This window comes from Tasmannia lanceolata, unplaced genomic scaffold (assembly GCF_043159265.1).
Source record: "Tasmannia lanceolata isolate RefF3 unplaced genomic scaffold, GAP_Taslan_0.1 ptg000008l, whole genome shotgun sequence".
NCBI lineage: Eukaryota > Viridiplantae > Streptophyta > Magnoliopsida > Canellales > Winteraceae > Tasmannia > Tasmannia lanceolata.
In genome coordinates this window covers 50,025,147-50,041,619 of record NW_027518685.1, presented here as the reverse complement: position 1 = coordinate 50,041,619, position 16,473 = coordinate 50,025,147, and the positions used below count along the sequence as shown (strand labels likewise).

The 16,473-nt window shown below is 39.7% G+C and overlaps 1 protein-coding gene across 1 annotated transcript; it reads right to left on the bottom strand.

Annotated features, from left to right (window-relative positions):
* Window positions 1–10,942: 10,942 nt before the first annotated feature.
* Window positions 10,943–11,674, bottom strand: LOC143883035 (uncharacterized). The gene has a single exon (XM_077386401.1). The coding sequence runs from the start codon at window positions 11,672–11,674 to the stop codon at window positions 10,943–10,945; it is 732 nt and encodes a 243-aa protein (XP_077242516.1).
* Between the last annotated feature and the right edge of the window lie 4,799 nt (window positions 11,675–16,473).

Genomic DNA, 16,473 nt, shown 5'->3' with positions numbered 1-16,473 from the left:
AGATCTACAAATATTCAAAGGTAAAACTCAAATCTAAAGCTTCTCAAGGTGTAGGTAGGGTTTGAAGGTTTCTATCTTGTAAAGGAACAAAGCAGGAGATTAACTGTAGCAACACAATAACAGATAGAGCTGAACGAGAAGCTTGCTATCAACAAATCAGAATCCCGCCGGAGCTCCGGCAAGGTCATTGGAAGAGATGATCAGAGAAGAGAAAGGAGTAGGGTTTCAGTAGATTTGGGGATTTTCTCTTCCTCGTTAGAATTTTAGAAAAAGAAGAAAGGACAAACCTAGCTTGCTCAAGAATAATCCCAAAATGATCACTTACAGCCCGATTTATAGATTTGTTCATAAATTTTTACCCCCTTTTAAGTTATCCAAACACCCCTCTTTTAATAGGTTTTGACTTGTTTTGTTAAGTGATGGTGGTCCACAGTAAAACTGCTTAGTGAAAAATTAAACCATTATGACTGACCCCCTCTAGTTACCCAGAGATATCCCTCTACTGCAAATTACACTAAATAGACCGCCCCCCAAACTGGATAAACCACTCCCCTTCCACTACACTATACTACACTACACCACAAACTCGCTCGTCTTATTAGTCAAATTTAATAGGATTTTTCTGAAATTTTACGAGGTCCTACTTGGGATCCTAACCTACCATAGGATATGATTTGGAACACTAATTCAATGATTTAAAAGATTTTTTATTCAAACAAGGTACATAAGGGTTCGGTCAAAATGGGGTGTCTACAAGTCGGTAGCCACATACATCATTCGGTGCCCCTTGCTTGAATTAGGAAAAGGTCCCAACAAGTCCATCCCCCACATAGCAAACGGGATAGGATTGGAGAGGGCTTGTAGGGACCACGGGGAGTCGAGACACGGTAGCTAACTCTTGGCATTGTTCGCATTTCCTGACGAAATTTGAAGCATCCTGTTGTAGAGTGGGTCAGAAAATGCCTCGGCGGAGGATCTTGTGGGATAGGACTTTTCCCCTTGAATGGTCACCCCAGATCCCTTTGTGGACTTCCTTCATCGCAAATTCCGCGGCCAAGGTAGGAGACATTTCAATAATGGCCAAGAGATGGACCACTTGTACACTGTCCATCAAAGATGTAATGGGCGGCTTTGGCTCCAGCCACCGAGCCTCTTTCCTGTCTGGTGGTAGAGAACCGTCTTTCAAATACTGTATTTTGGGATCCATCCAACTGGGCTCTTCTTTGATTTGCAAGATTTCTTCCCTCTCGATGCTGGGCCGAGAGAGGATCTCGGTGTATACGTTTCCTGATTTGACTATTTCGGATGACGCCATTTTGGAGAGAGCGTTGGCGCGGGCATTCATAGTTTGGGGGATTTGTACGATCTAGAATTCCTCAAAGGCCGAGATTTCTTTTCGCATTTTTTCTATGTACTTGAGCATTCGTTCTTCCTTAGCCTCGCTGAAACCATTGACTTGGCCTACAACCAGTTGCGAGTCACAATCGACTCTGACTCAGTTGGCGTGCAATTCGGTGGCAAGTGTTATTTCGACAATTAGGGCTTCATACTCTGCCTCGTTGTTAGAGGCCTTAAAATCTAACTTCAGGGCGTATTCTGCGAGGAAATTATCCGGTCGTGCTATGACTAAGCCAGCGCCACTACCCCCAGCATTGGCGGAACCAACGACAAACATCATCCAAAGTGGGTCTTGGGTCGGTGGGTCTAGTGTTGGTTCCTCTGAAATCCAATGGTTGACTTGGTTTGGAAACCTAGAGGGGGGTGAATATGTTGTTTATAAAAACTTTTGCCTTATAAAAATTTTACCAAAATCACCCTAGTTTTATGTTCTTCTAAATTAAGTTTAATTAGTTGAACTTAAAACAAATATTAAAAGTTATTATAAGTTCAAAACCTTTGTTGATTAACAAACTTAATTAAGTGATTAAGGTGGCCAATTTAGCAATGTAAAGATATTCAAGTTTTAATGCCATTGCTAACTCACTCAATTCTAAGTAAAAATGCAAGCACAAACAAGAGAGTGAGAGGGAGAGAAATACCCATCACACAAGTGAAACAAAGATTTATAGTGGTTCTGCCAACGGCGTACTCCACTCTACTCATGGTCGTACTTGAGGATTTCCACTATTGAGACCTACACGATGCTCGGCTCCGAGGCGATTACACTCTCAAGGGAATTAAATAAGGATGCCCTTGCCACCTTTACAATGTCTCCCCTACACGGCCGAGAACTAAGCTCTTCACCCAAGGGAATTAACACGGGATGCCCTTCCACCTTTCTTGTCTCTCCTACTCCGTCGAGATCTAAGCGCTTTCCGAAGAAGATAAAAGTTTTGCCTCTAAGTAGGCTACAACGCACAATGAAGCTCTCACAATGTTCTCTAAAAAATAAATAAGTTTAAGCCTAAACCACTCTCAAATGATTTTCACAAATCAAGGCACAATGAGTTTTGGTTGGTGAGAGAAGTTAACCTAAAAATAGTTGCAAATGTGTTTCTAGGGTTTAATTAGAGTTGAAAATATTCTCCTCAATGTTTGAAACCATACAACATGTATATATAGGTTCCCAACTCAATATTACCATTTTAAGGGCAAACTGGTAATTTTCTGGTCAAAAAGTCTATTAGCCGTTGTAGCGGCAACGGCTATATTTTCTGACTTTTTACCATTGTTGGAGTTCCGAGAAATCATCTCGAAGTTCCGAGAAAACAGCCAGATAGTGAATTTTCACTTCCTGGACCATTTCTCGGAGTTCCGAGAAAACATCCACAGTATGAATTATACTCCCTGAACCAATTCACGGAGTTCCGATAAGCCTATGAACAGCAGATTTTCCAATTTTGTTGCTCAATTGTTTTAGGCTTTTGGAACTCATTTTCTATGAAGATTGGAATGTCAAGAGGGTCCCACAATGATGGAACACCACATGGTCATTCACTAATCCATTTAGGCTCTAAGGGTGTGTCTCTTTAGAAAATATTATTTTTCACTAGTTTTAGGGGATTAAGGAATGTGCCTTGACAAGAGAAAATGTAAGAGAGATAGGAATACATTCTACCCTTTCTATCACTCTCTTGAACTCTTCTCTTGAGCTGGGATCTTCTATGGTTGAGCTTCCATGCTTGACATCTTCAAGTTGTGGTACAAGCTCCTTGGTCCTTTCCATTGGTTCTTGATCCTCCAGCTTTGGCCTTCATGATCTTCTCTTTTTGTTCAATGCTTTGAGATGATTGTTGAGCTTCTCCTTGGTAGATCCTCCATGGTGTGGTTTTTCCAAGTATGCTCTAGCTCCTCTGTCCGTTGGTTGGTTCATCTTCAAGCATAGGCCAACAAGGTATGTGCTAGTATGATTTGACTTGTGTAGGACCTGTCTAAAGCACAACACTCAAGGCAAATGATCAGTCCATAAATGACAAATCAATTTGTGTTTGTTAATCATCAAAACAAGGTGATTGAATGAACCCATGGGAAACCCTTAGGCTTACAATCTCCCCCTTTTTTTATGATGACAAACCAAATTGATTAGATAGGTGGGAGGAACCTCTTATGCGGATTAGAAAACGATTTAATCATTACTACTCCCCCTCAACATATGCATGAGTTATATTTAACAAGTTATAATACAAGAATGCATATGATAATGGATCTAATCAATTATACAATTTCTCACCCTTTTGGCATTAGCAAAAAAGAAGGATTAAGCATTTAAGCACAATACATAAAGCATCAAGATATACAATGAGAATATAATGCTCTGCCTAACTACTTATCATGAGTTACCAATTAAAATCAAAGTATAATCCAAAGTATATTGGCATGATAAGAGCATATCAACATAGGAAACGAATAAACTAATATAAATCAAGAGTATGTTGGAAAGACGAAGAGACATTCCAATTTTAGCACAAATTTTTAGTGTATATCATAGCATATGAATAAAACCAATATTAATCTACCCTATGACCCGTAATACAATAATAGACTAGCAAGTTAAAGCTTATATTTTACTTATCATGAAAAAAAAACAGGCATGTTTAAAATTTTGCATGATAAGCCCCCTTTGTTTAAAAAAATTCCTATTAGAATCTTATCATGAGGAGATGTGTAGTTATAGACTCATCATGATAAGCAAGAATATATATTTTTCAAGTTAAAAATATTCTCTTAAATTTTCATGCATAGAAATGAAAATTTGATCCTAATATGGCTAACTATTAGGATATATGGCATAACAGTGAGCTCTATCATGGATATATGGATAGCCAAGTGAAAATACACATGATAAGCATTTAAATTCATAGAAATTGAGATAAATAAGTTTGATTTACTTCTATGAATGTACATCTAGAAAGATATGCAATTTTTAGCTCTTGTTTAAAAGGATAGATTATTTAAGCTCCTCCCTTTTTTTTGTTAAGATACGCAAATTAAACCACCATTAATGGGAAAATATTATAAAGGACAATGTGAGCATCTCACAATGATCCATATAAACATAGATATAGCAAGAATTAGCTCTCCCCCTTAGTATTTGTCATTGTCCTTAGAAAAACCTAAGATTTAAGGCATGATATGACATAATAGGCCAAAGATATGATAATGGAATACTTAGCCACCAAAATTTATTCTTGGAGAGATGATAACATATTTGATCATCCAAGATAAGTCACAAGCCTAAAAGGATATGACCAAAAAACCTAAGCTATGGGCTTCTTGTCTTAAACTCAAAAATACACATAAAAGCACTAGACAAGCCCGAACATGACCCATATGGAGCAACCATGCTCCAAATGAGTGTACTTATCATATATGAAGTGATAACCACATTAGGAATCATATGATAAGTAACTAAGGACAAAATTTGCCTTTAAAGCTCCCCCTTTGAAAAATAATCATGCAATGCATGAATCCAAAGGGTTGTCTTCACATAGACTCCAAGAATTTTTGATATATTTTCCAAAAGATACCAAGTTAGACTCAACCCTTGAGCTATAATGACACTTACTCTCTAAGTGTTGGTTTATCATGATCAAAATGATAGTCATAGTCTAGCTTATCATGATAAACAAGCACAGCACAAAAGATTTACAATTTTTAGCTCATGCTCCCCCTAAATGTGATATTTTATTTTTCAAACTCAAGCTTTACTTCCCTAAGTATGTAACATACATAACTGGCTAGGGAGATCACATATAAATGTATACCTATTTATGTTTGAGATATTGGCACAAGGCCACATGGTTAAGTATTTTAATTATTGGTGAGACTACCGTCTCCATCTTAGAAACTAAGAAGGTTAAGGGTACCAATTGAATAGCTTTTAACTTAAGATTTGACATCTCATACATGTAGATACTATCAAACAAGGGGTGATAACTATAGAATATTTATAAACCAATTTGAACTCAATTCTATAGGACTAAGACATAGTAAGAATGGTCAATAAAATACCATGTCTGAGGGAGACATCCATGGCTCATGAAGGTGAGAATATACCTTATGAGAAAGATATGATCCGTATCAAAGCATCCATGGATAGTCAACAATGTTTGGACAAGCTGATCATGATACATGAAGTACAAGGTCCAAACATCTACACCCTACATCCACAAATCACATTAATGACAAGGCATTAAGCACAAAGTGCATAAGCCGATGGAAAACCAAAATGAGAGACACATGTTCCCATCACAAGGTATAGGGTATCAACCACTAAGGTGAAATATGCCCAAATAAGATACTAGATTCACAATATGTTTTCAATTTTACTTAAATACATTGAATCTAGACCATTTTTAATTTTTTCTACACAATATATTCTTTAAGAATCTAGGGAAGGATCCAAGGACACTAAGGATATAATCATCTAGTGACACTACCTTAGACACATGTATTTCAATATGAACTATCATGACTAAATACATATTAACGAAGTTTCTAGTTCCATACTAGTCATGAGAAGATATTTATTATAAGCTTTTAGGAATACAAATACACATGACTCATCAAAGACTTCATATTATATATACTGATGACACTTTAGCACATAATAGAAAAGTCTTGTGAGTGGGTGAAGGACAACTAGGTGCATAGAGATAAACTTATTTTCTCACCCAGGGCATATAAATATGTCTAAGAAGGAATTTGAGTTGTTTTCTTAGATAGAACATTCAATACTTTAGTTTCGCTAGAAATGATATTTTAAAACAATTTAAGTACCCAATTATCTAGCAAGTGCCGAGTTTGTCCAAAATAGAGTACAAAGAATAATACTTTGGCATTTTCTCAATTTTTGCTCAAGTACTATTTGATTGCCAAAAAATTTCATTTAAGTTCAAGTCTTTAAACCTATGGGTTTCTTTTCTTTCGGTTTTGCTAGAATGATGTGATCATTTAACCTGACTCCTAGCAACTACCAAAATGGGTTCAAATTTTAAATATGTACTTAAAACTTTAATTTGAACACATGGGCACAAAAGTGTGGTTGATTTTCCTATAAGCACAATTTATGGTTTTTCACATTGAATTGTCTAGTGTGGGTTTCTCTTGTGGATGATCACTAAGTGCAAGAAGCTCTAAATCATAATGTATGCACTTAGAGTGGTGTTTCTAATTATGATATTCAATTAAGCTCAATATAGCAAAGTCTTATGGTGATCAAGTTTAAGTATATAGACTTTGAATTTTCAAAAAAGGATTTATCATTTAAGCACCAATCATGCATGGACACATGGAATCAAACAAGCACAAGCACATGGTATCTATACAAGTAAATATATCAAATGATATTCAAATTAAAGCACGTACCCCTAAATCTAAGAGAAACATAATATAGATCAAGTTGGGGGTTTTAGAATCCAAACCATGTTGGTTCCAAGCAAGATTGTTCTAGTTGATGTATATTTTCTCATCCAAACAAACTTACTACTTTTTACAAATCTAAACTTGCATTTAGATCTTTAATGTCCAATTCTATCACAATAATCACAAGATGCATAAGAGTAGGTAGATGGATGGGATGAACATGATGATCTATAAGAATGGTTATGATGGCATCTATGTTTTACACTTTCTTGTAGCTTGTAATTTTCCAACTCAAGTTTCTCATTCTTAATTTTCAAATTATTGATTTCCATTGATTCAAGAGTTGAGGACTTCTTAATTCTTTCTTCTTCTTCTTTTAGGGATTGGTTCTCTTGTTTTAGTTTTTCAATATTTTTATTTAATTCTTCAATTTCAAGGACAAATGAATCATTTTCCATTTCTACTCTTTCGAGTTCTTTTTCATTTGAAGCATAATTCCTTTTAATACTAGCTAGTGTGTTTTCTAAGATTTCATTTTTAGCTAGAGTATCTTCAAGGTTTCATTTAAGTTTTGCATTTCTTGTTCAACTGATGAAATCCCATCATTTAGTTCCTTTAATGCTTGGTAGTTTATATTTGAAGTTTCAAGTGTTACGGTTAAACATAGGCGTTTGTTTTGACAACACTTTTCAATTTGGTTCAAAATATCTTTTGCATTTTGGCATGAGGACACTTCTTCATAAATGGTAGGAGGTAAGGCACAACATATAGTCATTAGGGCTTTCGTGTTTAGTAAAGATAATTTTTCGTTATATTCATTTAAGCTTTTAGATTTAGCATTTAGAATAAAATTATTTTCTATTATCTTTACCATATCTCTATCTAGACTTTTAAGATATGTCTTCATATGGATCACCCATGATCCATAATCCGATCCATCGCAAATACGTAGTCTAGATCCTATCTTTTAAGCTGCCAAAAATTTGATCTTTTAACTCTTAACCGGTTAGGGTCTTAATCAAGAGCCCAAGCTTTGATACCAAATGAAATCCAATGGTTGACTCGGTTTGGAAACTAGAGGGGGCCTGAATAGGTTGTTTATAAAAACTTTTGCCTTTTAAAACTTTTACCAAAATCACTCTAGTTTTATGTTCTTCCTAATTAAGTTTAATTAGTTGAACTTAAAACAAATATTACAAGTTATTATAAGTTCAAAACCTTTGTTGATTAACAAACTTAATTAAGTGATTAAGGTGGCTAATTTAGCAATGTAAAGATATTCAAGTTTTAATGCCAATGCTAACTCACTCAATTCTAAGTAAAAATGCAAGCACAAATAAGAGGGTGAGAGAGAGAAATACCAATCAGATAAGTGAGACAAAGATTTATACTCGTTCGGCCAACGGCCTACTCCACTCTACTCAAGGTCGTACTTGAGGATTTTCACTATTGAGACCTCCACGATGCCCGGCTCCATGGCGATTACAGTTCCAAGGGAATTAAGTAAGGATACCATTGCCACCTTTACAATGTCTCTCCTACACGACCGTGAACTAAGCCCTTCACCCAAGGGAATTAACACGGGATGCCCTTCCACCTTTCTTGTCTCTCCTACACCGCCAAGATCTAAGCGCTTTTCAAAGAGAATAAAAACTTTGCCTCTAAGTAGGCTAGAATGCACAATGAAGCTCTCACAATGTTCTCTAAAAAATAAACAAGTTTAAGCCTAAACCACTCTCAAATGATTTTCACAAATCAAGGCACAATGAGTTTTGGTTGGTGAGAGAAATTAACCCAAAAATAGTTGCAAGTGTGTTTCTAGGGTTTAATTAGAGTTGGAAATGTTCTCCTCAATGTTTTGAAACCATACAACATGTACATATAGGTTCCCAACTTAATATTACCGTTTCAGGGGCAAACTTATAATTTTCAGGTCAAAAGGTCAACTAGCCGTTGTAGCCGCAACGGCTATATTTTTTGATTTTTTACCATTCTTGGAGTTCCGATAAATCATTTCAGAGTTCCGAGAAAACAGCCAGATACTGAATATTTACTTCCTAGACCATTTCTCGGAGTTCCGAGAAAATTCTCACAGTTCTGAGAAAATGTCCAGAGTATGAATTATACTCCCTGGACCATTTCTCGGAGTTCCGAGGAAACTCTCAAAGTTCCGAGCTCGGAACTTCAAGAATAATTCTCGGAGTTCCAAGAAGCCTATGAACAACATATTTTCCTGGTTTTGTGGTTGAATTCTTTTAGGCTTTTGGAACCCATTTTCTATGAAGATTGGAATGTCAAGAGGGTCCCACAATGATGGAACACCACATGGTCATTCAATAATCCATTTAGGCTCTATGGGTGTGTTGTAGTCTCTTTAGAAAATATTATTTTTCACTAGTTTTAGGGGATTAAACAATGTGCCTTGACAAGAGAAATGCAAGAGAGATAGGAATACATTCTACCCTTTCTATCACTCTCTTGAACTCTTCTCTTGAGCTGGGATCTTCTATGGTTGAGCTTCCATGCTTGACATCTTCAAGTTGTGGTACAAGCTCCTTGGTCATCTTGATCCTCCAGCTTTTGCCTTCATGATCTTCTGTGTATGTTCAATGCTTTGAGATGATTGTTGAGCTTCTCCTTGGTAGATCCTCCATGGTGTGGTTTGTCCAAGTATGCTCTAGCTCCTCTGTCCATTGGTTGATCTTCAAGCATAGGCCAACAAGATATGTGCTAGTATGATTTGAGTTGTGTAGGACCTGTCTAAAGCACAACACTCAAGGCAAATGATCAGTCCATAAACGACTAATCAATTTGTATTTGTTAATCATCAAAACAAGGTGATTCAATGAACCCATGGGGAACCCTTGGGCTTACATCCTCGCTCGAGTTGGCTAGTTCTTCAGGCTCATCCATCGGTATCATACGTTCAGCTACGAAGTCTGCGAGTACTTGAGACTTGATCGTCGGCCGGGGTTTTATCTGAATGTCAAAATTCACCCAACTCAACTGCCCAGTTAATCAGTCGTCCCAAGGTATCAGGCTTCTGCAGAATTTTTCGGAGGGGTTGGTCGGTAAGGACTGTGTTGGGGTGAGCCTGGAAATACAGACGGAGTTTTCTCACGGAGGTGACAACTGTGAAAGCGAACTTCTCAATTTCTTGGTATCGAGTCTCAGCGTCATGAAGCACTCTGCTGACATAGTAAAGGGGTTGCTGCATCTTCCCTTCCTGCTAGACCAGTACAGAGCTTACCGCCATGGGTCCAACAGCCAGGTATATGTACAAATCCTCACCCGGTACCGATGTTGGAGTAACCGAGGAGTTTGGCGGTAAGCCTTCACCTGGTCGAAGGCTGTCTGACACTCGTCTATCCAGTGAAAGTCCTCAACTTTTCTTAGGGTCATGAAGAAGGGCAAGCATCGCTTAGCGGATTTGTACATAAATTTGCTGAGGGCTGCAATTCGTCCTGTAAGCCTCTGAACTTCCCAGATTTCCTTTGGCGGAGTCATTTCGAGGAGTGCTTTTCTCTTCTCGGGGTTGACTTCAATTCCCCGTTGGCTGACCATGAAGCCTAGGAATTTTTCGGACGTGACCCGAAAGGCGCACTTAGCAGGGTTCAACTTCATTCGGTTACGTCGAAGTACAGCAAAGGCTTCTTCAAGGTCGGCTATGTGGTTCTGGTATCGTCAACATACACTTCCATGTTTCTCCCAATTTGATCGGCAAAAATCTTATTGACGAGACGCTAGTAAGTGGCGCCGGCGTTCTTGAGGCCAAAGGGCATGACCTCGTAACAGAACAATCCTTGGTCGATGACGAAGGGAGTTTTTAGAATATCGGGTCAGTACAACTGGATCTGGCGTAGCTGGAGAAGGCATCCATGAAGCTTAGCATTTCATGTCCGGCGGTCGCATCGATGAGATGGTCGATCCTCGGTAGTGGGTAACAATCCTTGGGCACGCTTTGTTGAGATCAGTAAATCTATACAGATTCGCCATTTTCCGTTAGACTTCCTGACCATCACTACATTGGCGAGCCACTATGGGTAATGAATCTCCCTTATGAGCTTGGTGTCAAGGAGTTTGTCCCTTCTTCCTTGATATGCTTCTGCCTCTCGATGGCGAAATCACGTTTCTTCTGCTAAACTGGTTTGGAGTTTGGGTCCACGTTCAGCTTGTGGACTGCTACGTCGGAGGGGATTCCCTGCATGTCGGAGGCGGACCAGGCGAAGATATCCGAGTTAGTCTTCAAGAAATTGATAAGGTCGGTCTTGGGCTTACGTGAAAGGAGGGAACCTATCTGGACGGTCTGTTCTTCGATACCGGGGAAAAGAGGGACTTTCTCTAGTTCCTCAACCGGTTCTCCTCGCTTCACCTCGACCCATGGGTCGGGGGCCCCGATGGAAAAATTTTCCTTGGCGGCCTTCTCTTGGTCGCCTTTGACTTCTCCAACATCGTGTCTTATGGGGAACTTCATCCTCAAGTGGGCAGTGGAGACCATTGCCCCCAGTTCATTCAGCGCCGGTCTTCTGATGATCCCATTGTAAGCAAGAGGAACGCGAACTATCACAAAGGTTTGCATAATGGTTCGTTGGGCAGGGTGAGTTCCAAACGCTACGGGGAGTTTGATTTTCCCTCGCACCTTGATCTCACCTCCGGAGAATCCAAAGATGGACCAGTCAACCGGTCCTAGTCTATCTTTGTTGTTGTACATCTCAGTGAAGGCATCTTGGTGGAGAACATTGATGGAGCTTCCGGTATCCATGAGAATTTGGCTTATGTTGAAGTTGGTGATGGCGAGCCGGACGACCATAGCGTCATCATGCTGTCGATCTACCTTTCCATAGTCTACCTCAGTAAAAGTGATGGGCATACTGTTGTTCGGGTCCGACCTTGGCTTCTTCGAGGGGGTTTCCACAGAGTTGATCTGTCCCGTATAGCAGACGCATCCTTCCACGGATGGTCCTCTAGAGGCGAGACCACCATAAATGGTGTCGATGTTTCCAGTTATCCTTGGTGGTTGCTCCTATTCTGAGGCTCTTTGGCGACTGCTTTCTGCTTGGTGGTCGGGCGAGTGTCCACGTTCATTTCCTGGCCGATGAACTTCCGACCTGGGTCGTTGTTGATTTCTCGGAGGGTTCTGAAGATAATGGTCGATGCGACCAAGTCCAGCAAGCCTTTCAATTTTGTTCTTAAGGTGGTAGCAATTATCGGTGGTGTGTCAATGATCTTGGTGGAAATGTCAGTATTTCTCAGAATTTTTCCTTTTTCCTGTGTTTCTCATCCTTTCTGGCCACTGTATGGGCTCTCTATCATAGATCTCATACATGATATTGGACACGGTCATGTTCAACGGAGTATAGTTCAGCCTTTCAAACTGGGTATTTGGGGAACGACGACTCCGCCGGTCGTCGTGTCTTGCTTGCTTATGATTCGGTCCCGCCCTAGAATCATCTTTCCGTTTTTCGCTCCCTCGGGCGTTCTCCAGTTCTTTCTCCATGGCAAATGATTCCTCGTTATTGATATATCGATCTGCGGTGGCCATGAGTTCTTGGAGGTCTCGAGGATGGTTAACATTTAGGGCTACTTTCATGTCCCAATCCCAAATGGCGTGGTGCAGTGCGGCACAAACCATATCGAAGTTTTGTTCGTTGATCTGGTAAAGTTCTGCGCGGAACCGACCGATGAACTTCTGGAGTGTTTCGTCTTTTCCCTGTCGTAAATTCAAGAGAGCGTCGGCTGGTTTCCTTAGGGGCTGACTGTTCACGAAATAGGCGACAAACTCTTTTCCTAGTTCATGGAACGACTCGATGGAGTTGGGCCTCAATCGGCCGTACCAGTTGCTTCAGGTAGGCGGAGAAGGCCTTGCATATCGTTGCATCGGAAGTGTTCCTTATCACCATCGCACTGTGGTAAGCTCGGAGGAACTCTAGAGGCTCAGATGACCCGTCATAGAGGTCCAATCGCCGATTTCACTATCCCATTCCGCTAGGAGGTACAGGTCACAGGGCGCCTTCATTTGTTGTTGGAGTTCTCTTATCTGGCGTTGGTGATTAGACATGATAGTGGGGTTTTCTTCTGCCCAATCTGTAGGCACCCCCATTTTGTTCCGCTTTAATCAATGAAGAGGTTAGTGTTTTTCTATCGGTTTTCTAGTGTTTTTCATTTTCGTGTCCTTCTCTTATGTTTTCTCGATCTCTTCGGTCATTTCCGCCGTGTTTCGCATTTTTCCGCCGGGTGTTAAGAAGGGTTATCCACAGGAACCTAAATAAGAGAGAGAGCTTTGGGATAAGTTGCTTCGGGCAGAGTCAATCAAATGGGCCCGCGCAGTTTTTTTGGGAACAAATGAGTTTTGGCTTACTTGGATCCAATATTTGAGGTTGTTCGTGGGGGGAAACTCTCTTCGATGTATCCTAATGAATCTATGGTTTGGATCATATGGGGTTAATTTCTATGCGCATCCCGTTGTGGCCTCGCAAATGAATGATTCGAATTTCTCTGAGCCCGTTCAGGGAACGGTGCCTCCTTCCGTCGTTGCCCGTTTGAAAACGGCGCCACGTCATAATTATCTTTCATTCTAGGTTGCATGATTTTTACACCCAGATTGAATCCAGTTCTTTATTATTCTGAACTACCAAATCAGAGTGTTTAGAGTAAATGATCTTGATTAAATTCTAGGACTTCATCTAGGGTCTTGCATTAGGTTAGGTTGCATGCATTCGCATCTAGGTTGCATTTTGTCTAGAGAATCCTTTGTTGGCAAAACGTTGCGCAAAATGGTGTTGTCACTTTTGCTTTGGTATTCAATGACTATGTCATCTCTACCAAATAGGGGCATCTGTAGACACTCCCATTTTGTTCCGCTTTAATCAATGAAGAGGCTAGTGTTTTTCTATCGGTTTTCTAGTGTTTTTCATTTTCGTATCCTTCTCTTATGTTTTCTCGATCTCTTCGGTCATTTCTGCCGTGTTTCGCATTTTTCCGCCGGGTGTTGAGAAGGGTTATCCACAGGAACCTAAATAAGAGAGAGAGCTTTGGGATAAGTTGCTTCGGGCAGAGTCAATCAAATGGGCCCGCGCAGTTTTTTTGGGAAGAAATGAGTTTTGGCTTACTTGGATCCAATATTTGAGGTTGTTCGTGGGGGGAAACTCTCTTCGATGTATCCTAATGAATCTATGGTTTGGATCATATGGGGTTAATTTCTGTGCGCATCCCGTTGTGGCCTCGCAACTGAATGATTCGAATTGCTTGTAGAAATGATTTTAGGGTGCAGTACCAAATCACATCCCATTTATATTGTAGCCCGACAAATGGATAGATTGGATCATCCTATGGAATTGACTTGGGGGTGTAACATATTCACATCGCGGCCCATTATTCGGACGGATCAAATCAGCCCAATGGAATTGTTCTAACGGGTGCAACCAATTTACAATGAAGGCCCATCAATTGAACGTTTTGGATCATCCAATCGAGGAGATTTAAGGGGCGCGGCCAATTTGTACAGTAGCCACCAAATTGACAGTTAGGATCATCTCATGGAAGTGGCTTTGGGAGCAATACATTTGTGAACGATAGGTTGTAGGGCACACCTAGTTTACATTGTGTTCCATCAATTGAACAGTTAGGATTGTCCGATAGAAATGGCTTAGGAATATAACCCATTTGCACTATGGCTCATTTATTTGGACGGTTTGGATCATCCTATGATGCCGACTGTATAATGTTTCTCTCTCCCTCATGCTTATCCGTATACCGTAGTAGGGCCCACTATATAACGATTATCAAATATTTGAATTTAATGGGGTTTGAGATTTCGGCCATGTCATGTGGGACCTACTTGAGTGTTGTCTTTTTCTTTGGATTAGATGCAACCTTGTAAGTTCCCCTTTCTTATACAAATCTTATATAAAGAAAGATATATATTAAATCTATAAAAAAAGGGACGTTGGGTCATCATAGAAGGAAGATGATCTCACAATTGGAGTTATAGGTAGATCACTTTCTGTCTCATAGGAAGCCATAAAAGACAACTTGGGAAAGGAGAGTGAGTTTGCATGGGAACTTTCTCTTTCTTTCTCACAAAGGAACCAACTCTCTCATTCTTTTTCCATTCCCCATGTAGGTCCCACAGTTTGGCGACTCTGCTGGAGATCACCTAACTTCATTAAAATTTTAAAAGATAATTCGTTTGAATTTATTTTAAATGGTTCATAAAAAACTCTATCTTATATCTTATACTTGTTAGATTAGTTTGTATGTTTTATTTTCTCATCACATTTTACTCAAATTTAATCTAACAAAATCTGAAGGTATCATAGATTGCGCAAACTTATTGCACACACTTACATGACTTGCATCTAAACCCTTGCATCTCATATGCACACACGTCCTATTTTAGGAACCCAGAGTGTTATCTAGCATGGTTGACTGGGATTTCATCCCCTGGTGCCTCTATGCTAGAGAAGCATTCCACTCTTAGCCTAGTACCTTTATGGTGCGTAAACGGATCTCTTGTTCACGTACTGATATGCCGGATACTGGTACAGTATATTGAGCATGGATTCGCGCTAAGGGAACTCTTGGCCTTACCCCTAGATTACCCCACACATGCATATAGTATACGAACACACGTGCATCACGTGTATGAGCTTAGATTATGATATCTTATCCAATGGTGTCTAGCTTAAGCCGTAGTCCATGTTCCAATAACTACGATCGGTTCTTAGGAACACTAACAAAGTCTTGAGTTGAGATCCTCTCTCCACTCCGCTAGATTAGGATTAAGGTTTGATGCCTTCAGGTAACACTGTTAAAATGTACGAAGATTAAAAAACTTTCCCTTTGGGATTAGGATATAAATCCCATCTTTCTTAAGATCTCTTAGGATTAGTCATTCCTGATCTACCCGTTGAAAGCAATCCTATGCAATCTCATCTTTTGATCATGTGTCTATCATTCGCCTCTTGTGGGATTCAATTATGTCTTCATTCCCTTTCTCAATTGGCAGGAATTGTGTCTCAATCATTTGATTGTGCAATCTTGATGAGCTGATCGTACTTGTACCCTTAGTCTCTTCTTACTCTAAGGGCAACATTTTTGAAGAATATTTTGCTAAGTCCTTCAGAGTTCACTCTCATAATCCTTGAACTAGGGGCATTCCCCTATACGAATCTGTCATCATTGTCATGTCTTGGTCCTTTAGGATTCATTCTATTGTCCCAATTACTTGCTTAATGTGTAATCTTTTTTTCAGTCATTGAGAAGGAACACTCTTTGAATGCCAAGCTCATATACCGTTCTTATTTTTCCCTGTCAGGACCGTTCACAACTGAAAATCCATGAAAGCTTCTTGGGTTGGAATCTATTCACGGTCAGCAAGGAAGCTAATTCCCCATTTTCTTTGGAAGCGTCTATAATCCTCTCCTTCCATACTCATGGCAGAATCTACAAAAAATTCTCAGCTCTCTTACATCATGGAAGCCTTGACCCAGCTCGTCCAGCATATGAAGGAATTGAAGGAAGAAAATCAATTCATCAAAGCTCAACTGACTGAGAAATTTGGTCCAACCACTATAGTTTCTAAGGGAAAAAGTCCTAGTTTCTCCATGGTTATGGGTTCGGAAGAGTAATTGTGAATCTCTCTAGACAAATGGCTGAGCTAACAGAAGA

Coding starts and splice junctions, on each gene's coding strand:
- LOC143883035 (XM_077386401.1), bottom strand. CDS start 11,674: ATGCCCATCACTTTTACTGAGGTAGACTATGGAAAGGTAGATCGACAG.